Consider the following 12,543-nt stretch of genomic DNA (forward strand, 5'->3'; position numbering starts at 1 on the left):
TAGATCCGCAATTTCGAAAATAAACGCGACACTCCGCTACTAAGTAATCACCAAATGTTTCTTTCGATTTATCACTTCTTTCTAATGCAACTTGGGACACGGATGGAGCATCGAAAAGTATTAGTTTTTTACCGGAGGGTGAAAACTATCCTATTTATCGAATACGAGGAAACATAGTCTAAATACAAACTTTTTCTAAATCATAATACGGAAAATATAAACGATTTCATTTTCCACAAACGGTGATCGCAATAAATAAAAATACGTGACTAATATTTTTCAGTACTGTATCTGTGTGCCAAGATAACCGCTAAAATAACAAACAAAATTGCTGTCATCGCTCACACGCTGTATGGCCTATTTCATATAAATCTATAGGTTTCTCTCTATGTGGCCACGGCCTTACAATTTGTGTATTGCATCGAACAAACATTTAAAAGCAATCGTTCACTGTTTCCCCGCTATTCGTTAGCCTCGATTCGTAATTAAAATCGCTACTCCGTTTTTAAGTGAATTGACGCCCCCGATTTTGTTTCTTGAAAGCGGCTAACAACAAATTTGTATCGTTTACGTGAATGACTTTTATATTTTCATACGAGTACGCGCAACGACCGCAATTCCGGCTCGACCGACCAGCATTTGCACACCATTCGCTTCGTTACTAACGTATCTTAGAGTAGCCAGGGTTAAGAGCCAAAGAAATCTCTTTTAGATTAAGAGTATGTACATGAAAGCACCGTTTCAGCCGTATACCGCCTGTACATCTTAACGAACGAGTCTGACCAGCTGCTTTCGCGAAAAGGAAACGAACCGTTTGAATAAAATTTGTATATGTAATTAGTTTAGCGATATCTGACACAAATTTCATGTACCCAATACAAGGAGACGTTTTTTTGATATTGTAAATACTCTGAAATAAATAATCGTTTTTATTCAACATTCTCCCTACTATCTATCAATTTCTCTATTTCAACATTTATTATTTTATAAGGGAATTTTCGTGTTGAGGAGGAATTAAATAAATTCTATAACGAATAATTTCGCTAACGATTAAAATTTGTCAAAAAAGTTCTGACGTTCAACGAACTCTGCGAAAATTTTCTAACAAACGATATTTCAAGAAAATATAATCAACAGGAGTTTGGAAAAATAGTTACCTTGGTACAAATTTACAAACGGAACCGTGGAATGTATTTTGAGAAATTCCTTCGCAGTCAAAAGAACGGGACTGTGCGCATTTAACAAGTACTGTAACACTGTGCTCTCGGGGAAAAGTCGTGAAACCTCGTCGCTGATGTTACGTACAACATCCTTCATTGGTACTGCCTGTTCGAGAAATATTTTCGTGATTAATTGTCCACCGATATCGACTTTAGCTCGTCTAGGTTATGGAACAAAACATTGGCCACTCGAGGTCACTGAGTAGCTACCCCCCACCATACCACTGATCACTCCGCCCCCTCACCTGTTGCTCATTTGCCTCGTCTATTATACAGCTTCGTAAACCAGGAGGGACGAAGTTCTTCTCCGCCACAAGAATCCCCCTCTACCACTCAACCGATTCTCTCGCTATCAGGTTCCTCACTAATGCCCAGAAATCCTCGTCTCTCGTCTCAGCTCTACATAGTAGGTATAGAGGGGGGGAAATTCTTCTACGCTTGCGCGGAACAGAAAAGCAGAACCGATTCGCGATTTCTACATATTACAAGAGGGCCCTGCAACTATCTCACTACAGTTTTTCCCTCCTCCAAATATAATAAAAATAGAAGTTAGCAGCACACAAGGAATGACCTTGAGCAACCAACATTTTCTGTTCCAAATATAACGAGAACACTTACGAAATCGCGGACCGTCTTCGCGATATTATCGCATAACGTGTATACTTTTCTCAAACAATTGGACACCTGCGTCCGAATTTCACTTAGTTCGTACGATTCCAATTTGTCTATCAAAGTGGGTGGAATTGTGTATACGTAGGACCATTCCGAAAAGAATCTCTAATAGTTATCAACGTTTAAGGAAACAGAAAATATGCTAATCGGTACATATTATCTTTATAGTTCTTTCTTATTTTTACTGTAGTACTTACTTGATGAACATGATGATAAGATGGAAGAAATATTGCATTCTCGAGTTTGAAACTATCACGATGGTTATCATCCAGAGCTTTCAAATGTTTATAAATAATATCTTCCGACGCCTATGTTATTAGGACAGATTAATCAAATCGTAAAATCACTGCATCATTAACAGCTTCGATTATCATGATTTGTTTAAATGTAAGTTAAATGCTTTAATTGCAATTTTATTCACCTCTAATACGTGAATGTAGCATTGCGGATACACAAGCAACAATCCACTTATAAGAACATTGACGCAATCTGCTTTTAAATCGTTAATAACATATTCCATTACCTGTAAATTATATTCGTTAACAACTAATCTACAAATGGTACATCAATTTGAAGGTTAAACTAATTCCAATTTTGCCAAACTGTTAATACATCTATTATTTGCATTTATGATTTATACCTTTTCTAAGTCAGAATGTGAACCAACATACTCTCCGATGTATACGATACGTGTTATATACGTAACCTATGAAATAATACATACGTGCATTATATACATTAGGAAAAATAATTTCCTTGTATCGAGTCTTAAAATAAAATATTTGAACGAACTATTTCAAAAAGTATTCTCGGTGAACGTAGGTGGCGCCATAATACGCATTTCACGTTTAAGTAAAGACAACGTAAAAATACTTTTTTCATACAAATGGAAAGGCCACGATATGCAATTATAAATATAATCGAGCATCAAACATAAAGTAGCGAACATTAATGTAATAAAATTGTTCTCACCCTTCCGGCTACACGAAGATTTTTTCTCACCACGTCCAGCATACTCTTCCTGACAGGTTCAAACACACGTTTCATAATATATAACTTTTTACAGAAAGAACAGTTAGCTACCACTTACTTTACGAATATTTTGAAAGACTGACACAAATAAGAACTGTTTCAATCGATAAAATTCCCTCAATATTACAGATTTAACGGACACAACGATCAAGCCTGTGGGAATCAAGTAACGGAAGTGCGCAATGGTTGAGACAGTTACTACGTTAGTCGTGCAACTACGATTTAGCGACTAATCCAATCTAAAATAATTTTGTTAGAAAATTACATTATTATTATTAAATAATAGATCTCTCGATAGAGTTCGAGTACACACTATACGGTTATAATTCAAATTATTAAGTCTGAAATAAAAATTTTAAAGTTTTAATTAAAAATCTTTTAATTTTGAATTTGACTTGCGTAGTACAAGATGTTCCTTGTTAAGATTTCGGTTTGCGTTCAAAAGGAAGCGTTCTTTTCTACTTTGGATCGCCATTGCGTAAGTAAATGTTATAAATGTACTTTCGAACATAAATCATTTATTCAAATTGGATACAAAGGTATCTACAACAATAAAAATAAATATACGTACAATTACAAAGGGAAATTTAAAATGATAAGCGTCTGAATTAGGTTTACACATAATTATGTACAAAATACTGATATTGCGCTTAAAATAACTGCGTAAAATTATAATTACAATGATTTCATTAACTATTGTTATACATTGCAATCATTTAACAATAGTAAGTACATATCAGGGAAATTTTATTCTTCATAGATTTTTTCTATGAAATTCAATAATGTATAATAAAAATAATACTGTTAAATGGCATAAAAATAGTACCTGACATAAATCTGCTTAAGTTCTTGTTTTTTTATCACTCGTAATTACTAAATGCAATAAAAACCTTTTAAAAACATAATAATAATTATGTTAATTGTAGTTATTTTTTTGTCTTGGAACACTCTAAAATGGGGGGTGGTGGTGGAGTTGCTTCGCTAGGATTTCCCAACCACACAGATTTACTGAAACGACCCTTTGTAACGGGTGCTTGCCATTTATTGATACACATAACTGCAACCGTAGGCTTCTCTGCAGTTACTGTTGCTATAGTTGCACTTCTGAAAATAAAATGAAAACTATTTAGACGATCAAAGAAATAAATTATATGGGCATCCTAATTGTGAGATAACTTACTTAGCATTTTGAGGTAGGAAAAGAATAAAGAGGTGTATTATAATATAAATACAGCATTTATTAATTAGAAAACGTAGTACAAATTGACTGAGAAATGTTTTCTGTAAAATAGTTTCTAAAGTATGTATCAGACAATATATCCAAGTGTGCGTATATGATAATTCAATATTTACAATTATTTTAACGCTCAAAAAAAAAACTACCTAGTCAATTAGTATACCTGCAATTCGCAATTTAATAAATTTCACATATTACAAAGTATAAAATATTTTCGATTAATAATTTTTCCAGCAGTCTCCCTTTTTAAATTTACATTCTAAAATGACCAGTACTCTTTTAGGAAACAGTAAATTTATCGTTTTGCCTAAATCGTTAAACAACTATCGATTAACACAAGATTTATTATAAAAAAATTCTAAGAAAACATACATGTTGTACCTATCTTATTTTACAAAAAATACAAATTACTAAAATAATAGTAGAGTGCGTTACTACAAACTTATAATTGTTGTAAATCGGTTTAGTGCTAGCAAAAACTAAAAACAGAATTTTATTAGAAAATAAGAGTAATCAATGCCTTTATTGTATAAATATAAATTCAATAGTTTTCATACAAACAGTACACAGTTGTATGAAATAACAAAGAGTACAAAGCCATTAATTGTGGTAAAAACTTAAACCACTTTTTCTAATGCCAAGGCACTTGATTTGGATGGCTAATGGAACCCAATTTGTAGTACCTTGTTGTGGAGGGTGTTTGTTGTGTTCCTGTAGAATGGTTGGGTGGTGTTGCTGCTGTAGGAGTTTCGGCACTTTGAGCAGAAGTGCCATCTCCTTTCAAAACAGCAACACACTTCCAATTATTAATATAATTATCTTTCCATAATCGAACACAACCGTCATCTCCCGAACTTGCTAAAATAGTTCCCATAATATTCCAACATACGCGCCATACCGTAAAGTCGTGATCAGAAAATTGTGCTGCTACAGTAATTTCAAAACGTGCCGAACCACTTTGTACACTGTCCCTATACGAATGGTAACAATGTCTTGTATTTAGTTACTTGTTCAACATTCGTACAAGTTTACGAAATTATGACTCATACTTACAACAATATAGGTTTCAACGTAATTATTCGTACATCTTTTGTTGCAATAGCCAATGTATGAAAACTTCTACCTAAATTTGGAGAGAATGCAATATCATGGACAGGGTCTTGAATTTGCAATGCTTCTGTTTTTGCCCATCTTCTACTACTTTCTGAATATTCGTAAATAAAAACTTTTCCTCCGGTAGATGGGTTTGAATCATCACTTGCAACAGCTAGCATTGGTGGATGTAGCCTATTGTACATGATAAATAATGAAACACTGAATAATTTTAAAACATAAATGAAATATGTTTTAATGGGACATTGTTATTTCTTTACCTTGAAAGAGAAGGATTCCATGAGAGACAACTACATTGTAGCTTACAACTAATATCATGTTGCAGAGTCCATTGACTCAAATTCATAACATCAGGAGCTTCGTATATTCTTATCACCCCATCTTCGCTACATGTGGCTAACAAAAGGCCTAGTGTTTTAGGTGCAAATTTTACATCTGTAACAGACTTTCGGGAATCTACCAAATTTGTCCTCCTAAGCCAATGTCTCATACCACGTTCTCCAGGACCCGATCCTTCCCCAACTGTTAATACCATGCATAGCTATCAAATAACTAATCACAGTGTAGGAAAAAAATGTAATAACCGATTCTAATCTTACCTATCTCTTCCCACACAGCCGCAGTCCTATCAAAAGAACATGTTGCAAGAACCTGACCAAATTCAGGATGGGCCCAAGTAACTTTCCATACAGAACCGCTATGGGCTTTCCAAGATGCAGTTAAATGCCAATTTCCATGCTCATCTTCATCCCAGACCTACATAAATTTGGTAAGCTTCACATATGACCATGACAATAAATTTTGATAATACAGCTGCACAAGCATTGACTACAAATTAGTTACTTTTACAAATTGATCACTGGAACATGTTGCCATTCGCTGTCCATAAAAATCGTATGCGATGTCGTGAATCAAATCCTTGTGCTCGGCGTTAATGCTATGTGCTTCAAACATCCTCACCGTTTGTTTGAATACTACTGCACAAAACAATAAAAAATAGTTTGTATAAAAATAATATCCTTTTAATTTTTACAAAAGTAAAATTCTCATAAACTTCCACCAACGATTTCGAGCGTGTTAAAAATAGTATACAGGTTAGAAAATAACACTGGAATAAATTTTAAAATAAAATCGAACACGTGTAAAAATATTGAGAAATTTTAATATACGTAGAACAATATACAAACCAAACGTCACAGATCAGAATCGCTTATTTTCTTTAATATCCACTTCAAATTTTTATATCGTTGAAAAGGAGGGAAAACGCAATGCAACTAATCCTACTATCATCATTTACAGTTACTTTGATTGTAGATATACGATATTTAATAAAAATCTTAAAATAAAGTCACTAATACTATACTAATAGAACTAAACATTTTTTTGTTCTTTAAATTTTGAATTTCAAGTACGTTATTCGAATGTATTTTAATAAACAACATGTGACATAGATTCGTGCCGCACGAGGGAAAACAATGTAATTCAATTCATATCTTCAAATGAATAATTATTGAATTACCGAATGGGAGTTTAATAAAACTTTACCAAGTCTATAAAATTTCATATTGGGTTAATATTACAGAAACTATATTTTCTATAGAGGATTAAGTATTCAGTATTTTACACATGCTTTAGGATTTAAATAAACCAGCAGAAAATAATAGTTTGATAAAAATTCTATTCATCAAGTACTTTACCAAATGATTATTTATTTGTAGACAATGTATTTAATACAAGACTATACATGTTACAATTAACACTAGACAGTAATATAAATAATTATATACCCTTTACATAAGTGACATTGAATGTATGCAATTGGTTTTAAGATACAATGCTCAGTTTATGTAATGCCAACTTCTTATCATTAAGGATAAAGAATATTAAAAAGTATAAAAGTACTAGGTTATAGAAAAACATCTTTGTTTACAACAGATCATGAAATAAATTCATAACTTATTTTTAACTATTATGTTCTAAATATTGTACATCATTTTTTCATTATTAGTATTTTAAAAAAATACTGGTAGTTTTCACAAACTATCATAAACATGCATTATTTATAATTGTGACAATTACTTTGTGATGAAATCGATGAATGTTAAATTAACAATTCTATAAGATTATGTTAATGGTTCAATTAAACAATTAAAATTTTTTTTATCAATTATTTACTATTTTAATTAAGCATGTGGCAGAATGATTATGTATGTTTAAAAAATTATTTCGTAGAACTTTCATTTTCAATGAGCTATTTAGATTAGTCATCTTACAAAATATCTAAATTGCATAATTACACTTAAAATAAAAAAAATTGATTTCTCAAAATTAACTTAACTTACCATTTTTCAATAACAGCTGCTTTAATATTTTAATTTTATTCATAAATTTAAAAAATATTTGGAAAGTGAATTGATATACCTTGAATTAAAATTCGACTGAATATTATGATTTTTTCCCCATTGATCGTTAGTAATTATTCGTATGACAAAATAAACAAGTATAATTTAAAAAATATTATATAATTAATCATCTTTATCGATAGCTTCGAGTCTTTCAAGTAGTGGAGGGTGGGTGTGATGCCAACCAGAATATAGTTTGTCATAAAGAGGGTAACAAAGATTATCTTTTTGTAATTTAATCAATGCTGTTTTTAATGATTTTCCGTGTCCCTGAATTCTAGCAAATTTATCTGCTTCAAATTCAAATTTTCTTCCTTGTAATACCGATATAAACTTTATTATCTAAAAAAGAAACGTTAAAGGTAGTTTAAAGTTTTGTACATGGAAAAGATGTGGTCCGTCGCACGTCGCACGTGTCAATGACCTGAACTTACCGTATTTACAGGTATTAAAATATACGTGGTAATAATAATGAGTCCTATTAATGTAGGTTGTGAGTCATAAAAGCCAAAGGCTTCATATATAGGCTTACAATCAAGAAGCTTTGCAAATAAAAGGATATTTATCAGAAAGCTGACCTGTGAAAATATAAGATTAGGGATTTTGAAAAAAAATAAAACAACGAAATCTAACAGTATAAATCGAGCGTCACAACCGACGGCTCAGTAGCGACGCTTGACTATCACGTTTAATCTTGAAACTTGGCTATCACCCAAACGCGTAGTTTTTGCGATATTTCTCGATATGTAAATGTAAGAAGTTCTAATTTCGAATATATTAACGTGGCATTACAATTTCAAAGCTTATGTATCGTGGAAAAAATTAAAAACAAAGTAAATACCTGAACAAGTACAAATCCTTTCAGTGTATGATAATATTTCCAATGTCCTAATTCATGTGTCAATACTGCCAATACTTCATCCGTTTCACATCCTTTCAATTCTGTTTCACCTTCTGCTGGTTTATAGTACTCTTTCACCAGAGTGTCAAAAAGGACAATTCTCTTATATTTATGAAACCCGTATAAGTATGCATTACTGTGTGAAGACCGTTTTGATCCTTCAACAATAAATAGTTTATAAAGTGGAAAATTGAAAGATGCTGCTAGTGCCTCAATTTTTGTTTTCAATTCCCCGTCTGGGAGTGGTGTATATTTATCAAACAGAGGTGCAATGAATTCTGGATACAAGATCATCATGATAATAGTAACAAAGATTACAAAAATCCAAAGATAAAGGAAGAAGTAATCTCCTCCATTCTTTATAATCCATATCATAGCACAAAGAAGAGGTACTGTAGTCACTTGTGCAACAACAAATTTAAGAAGTTGGTCTTTGACAAAAAACAATGGTGTCTGAAATTAATATGTGGGTTTTGATGTAACAGACACAATTGATAATAATACAAAAATGTTCAATATAATGTTTACAAAAATTGTAGGAAACTAAGAAGTTTTACTACAATTTTGAAAATAAAATTTTAGCTTCCTTACCTCTTTATTGAATCCATGTTTTTGTTCCACAACAAATGTATCATAGATCTTCAGTGGTAGATCGGTTATATCATAAATAGCATTTATAATGAATATACAAATAGCACCCACAAGAATTTCGTTCTCAGGGTTGAGATTAAAGTACTTTGTTAAATCAATGCTCCAATACCAGAAACGATGAAAACATGAAGTTAGTAGAATAACCTATAAATATTTAAAATTATGACTACACCATAACAAAATCACTGTGCTATGATATTGCAATTTTATTATTTAAATTGCTAAAACAAATTCAAATTCCATACCATAGTGAAAACTTTAGAATAAATGTCCTTAAAATTGTTGAAGTTCAATCTATCTAAATCATAGTTGCGTGCTTTATCATAAATATCCTTTGTCATTATAACTTTCACAGAGGATGGTAAATCGACCAAACGCATCATCAAAGCCCGCTGAAAACATAATGCAAAAGATTTAACAAATCCAACGATGTACGTGTAGGAAAATTTCAAGATTACGATCAACTTACTTGACGAAGGCACAAATAAAATTTCCACGAGAAAAGTAGCCATATTACTGACAAAATTCCAATAAGTAAGTTTTCCTGAATGAATTGTACAAAACTAGACATAATATTTATATTTATTAAATACAAAGATCTTAATTGTGCGGCACTACAACGTGTACGCTGTTACCAGACGGGCCTGGTCTGACTTTTTCACGCAAGCGTATCGAAAACGGTGCTCAGTGAGGTACCTTGAATCGAATGAAAATGGGTGTCGTACGGGGCCCTAATTCAATTTCTAGAAAATTAAATAAAGGAGAAAATGGCTACCTATTTCGACCAAAGGGTATTTTTTGATAACTGTAGAAATAATTGTTAAAAAAAAGAAATGTAGGGGAAAAGATAGAGTAAAGTTATAGAAGTAGTGAGGCGCGGGGATGAAGAAAACTGCCTGATTTACAAAATCTCTTTTTTTATTGATGCTTCGACAACATGGGCTGAGACACACACATTTGCTCATATGAATTTATACCACTGCGTGTTCCAACATATACATACACAACTCGTTAAATTATTGCATCGCGCGGCACTAGATTCAAGAAATACATTAATTTAGAATCGTGTATCTTAGGTGTTGAGATCAATGAAAACATATCGGTCGAGAGAATCTCGTTACATGTAAGCTCTTTATAATTTTATAGATTTATTCGACGGTATGGGTGACGACGCAATAGAATTTGATTATAACGATTGCTTGATTTGTAAAAGAAACGATCGAAACTGAAGAAAACAAAATTTTTCCCGAAAGTAATTAGCTATGGAGAAGTAGTCGTGTCTGGAGAAACTTTTGAAACATTTCGTCGCTTTAATCAGAAACGTAATGTATATAATATGTGATTAGAAGCTGTTACGTAACAGCAGAAGATTATTCGAAAGAAAGTCAACTTAAGTATACGCAAGCGTTTCGGTGGCACGATTCTAATAAATAATTTCCGGTGCGCAGTCGCGTGATATCTGCAGATCCGATAAGCTCCTTCGCGCGATTAATCATTGAACGATCTACACGAATAATAATCATTCGAGATTAGAGCGAGGGAGAGCCGTTCGCGTTTCCCTCCAACGCCAAATCGTCTCGTTTATGATGTGTGCTCGTACTTTTGCAGCATCGAAATATGAAAAAAATCATTTTTCGATCATTCTATATGCATACATACATGCATACACACACTTACATATATGTATATACATATATATTCGAGGAGACTCACATGGGTCGCAAGAATAGGTTGACAGGATAGACTCTTCTAATAGACTTTGCAGACGGACATAATAGAAATATTTAATATATAGCATCATATATTAATATAATATTCAGTAATAATATAATATCTATTATATATTAATATGTATGATATTTTTTTTTTTTTTCGTTTTCAATATAGCGTTTCTTTTTTTCTCGCTTTTGTCCGAGGTTGTGATATCCAGCGATTAAAATTTCTTTTTTCTTCGTTTTCGTATTCGAATGGGGTACGGTGTGAGTACGATTCGCTTCAGCCTTATTTGAATTACATTAATCGTCGTGGAGTATCAGGCAAGTTGTACGACTTATGCGTGACCGACAAACGTTTTGGTCGTTTTGCAACGTATGCGTTGATTGTAGAAATAATTATTTGCTTTCCTTCAAAACTGGTCGAGAAACGTGCCAAGCGAGGCAGGCGCAACAATTTTTCATGTTCGCGTGTCTGCCGTCCGGTTACATATCCGCCCGAGAAACTAAACGCGGAAAAGGCAGAAGTGACTTTATCGCTAAGCAGCTAAGCAAAAGCAACGAATATTACGCGAAACGTGTTTCTAGGTTACCTTGAATCGGAGGGAAATTAACGGGAAGCCGAAACGTGAGATTATTTGAATCGGAAAGATCTAGTTACGTATCGATCGTAACGCGTTATTTGCTCGTAGAGGGATCGAAATTAATCGTCGACAATTTGGGGTTACTGTTTGCTGCTACGCGCTGACGGCAAAAATTGTTCAGGAACCTTATATTCGGCACAAATAGGCGATGGGAAATGCAACGAATGAAACACGACATCGAAACGGAACGAGTAAAGTACATAACTCTATACGCGAATGAGAAGCCCGCCTATAATCGGATCGAACTCAATTGGCCGTTCAATAATTCACGGTTAACTTCCCAATGACTTTCATCGAGTGATTTAATTAATTTTGCGTTGATCAAAGTGTAAAGAAAATTTTTGTTCATCAATTTTAGAGAATATGATGGAGGTGATCTTGGCCTTAGACAGTCAGGTAATTTCGATCAGACTATAGCGCGACGAAATTTTCGGTGTAAACCAGGGCTTGAAAACTGTTGTTTGGATTGTTGAAACCGGTTGCGAAGAGATTTTATTTTAACCTAAATTTTGGATCATATCGGTTTAAATTAAAGTTATTGTATTAGCTCCCATATAGGCATACGATCTCAGGACTGTTGTGTAACGGTTTGAAACTATTTTCGGAGCCATTTCAGGGCCTGGTTTAAACGTCTCGCAGTTTGTAACGCCGCGCAAAAGAAAGTGCATAAGAAGTCTGTGCCAGAAATAATCTTCACCTAAATTGTACATGTATGCAAGCATTGAGAGTCGCACGGAGGTTGATACACACGCTGCGAAGAATTGTGCATAGTAACAGTACGAAATAGGAAGAGTGCCTTTTGAGACAGGCTAAAATATCTGCCTCGGATACGTCTTTACATCGCTAGACTTCACGTGTAATCGTTTACATTATATATTGTACTTCCTACGTAACTACCATTCATCTTTGATATTTTCATTATATAATTTCAAGAAAATAACATTCGTACAAAATTGACT

The 12,543-nt window shown here is 33.1% G+C and overlaps 3 protein-coding genes across 4 annotated transcripts; all 3 read right to left on the reverse strand.

Annotated features, from left to right (window-relative positions):
- Window positions 1-842: 842 nt before the first annotated feature.
- LOC122399055 (testis-expressed protein 47-like) lies at window positions 843-2,939 on the reverse strand. Its single transcript, XM_043399398.1, has 7 exons — window positions 2,865-2,939; window positions 2,533-2,598; window positions 2,314-2,415; window positions 2,090-2,200; window positions 1,839-1,997; window positions 1,158-1,326; window positions 843-910 (listed from the first exon to the last, which is right to left on the reverse strand). Exons 1-7 carry the CDS (start codon window positions 2,937-2,939, stop codon window positions 843-845), a joined length of 750 nt encoding a protein of 249 aa, XP_043255333.1.
- Window positions 2,940-4,410: 1,471 nt separating this feature from the next.
- LOC122398749 (nucleoporin SEH1) lies at window positions 4,411-6,588 on the reverse strand. 2 transcript variants are annotated; one of them, XM_043398908.1, is made up of 6 exons: window positions 6,462-6,588; window positions 6,118-6,251; window positions 5,874-6,030; window positions 5,535-5,796; window positions 5,218-5,448; window positions 4,411-5,132 (listed from the first exon to the last, which is right to left on the reverse strand). In XM_043398908.1, exons 2-6 carry the CDS (start codon window positions 6,226-6,228, stop codon window positions 4,793-4,795), a joined length of 1,101 nt encoding a protein of 366 aa, XP_043254843.1. In that variant the 5' UTR covers window positions 6,229-6,251; window positions 6,462-6,588; the 3' UTR covers window positions 4,411-4,792. The 2 variants fall into 2 exon arrangements, with proteins under 2 accessions (XP_043254843.1, XP_043254842.1); XM_043398907.1 differs by having other exon boundaries at window positions 4,414-5,132; window positions 5,215-5,448.
- Window positions 6,589-7,732: 1,144 nt separating this feature from the next.
- On the reverse strand, window positions 7,733-9,869 carry LOC122398793 (CAAX prenyl protease 1 homolog). Its single transcript, XM_043398988.1, has 6 exons — window positions 9,698-9,869; window positions 9,474-9,620; window positions 9,169-9,372; window positions 8,518-9,030; window positions 8,111-8,254; window positions 7,733-8,018 (listed from the first exon to the last, which is right to left on the reverse strand). Exons 1-6 carry the CDS (start codon window positions 9,797-9,799, stop codon window positions 7,800-7,802), a joined length of 1,329 nt encoding a protein of 442 aa, XP_043254923.1. The 5' UTR covers window positions 9,800-9,869; the 3' UTR covers window positions 7,733-7,799.
- Window positions 9,870-12,543: the final 2,674 nt, after the last annotated feature.

Source organism: Colletes gigas, unplaced genomic scaffold (assembly GCF_013123115.1).
Source record: "Colletes gigas isolate AHSC1104 unplaced genomic scaffold, ASM1312311v1 Colletes_gigas_Sc00012, whole genome shotgun sequence".
NCBI classification, from domain to species: Eukaryota; Metazoa; Arthropoda; class Insecta; order Hymenoptera; family Colletidae; genus Colletes; species Colletes gigas.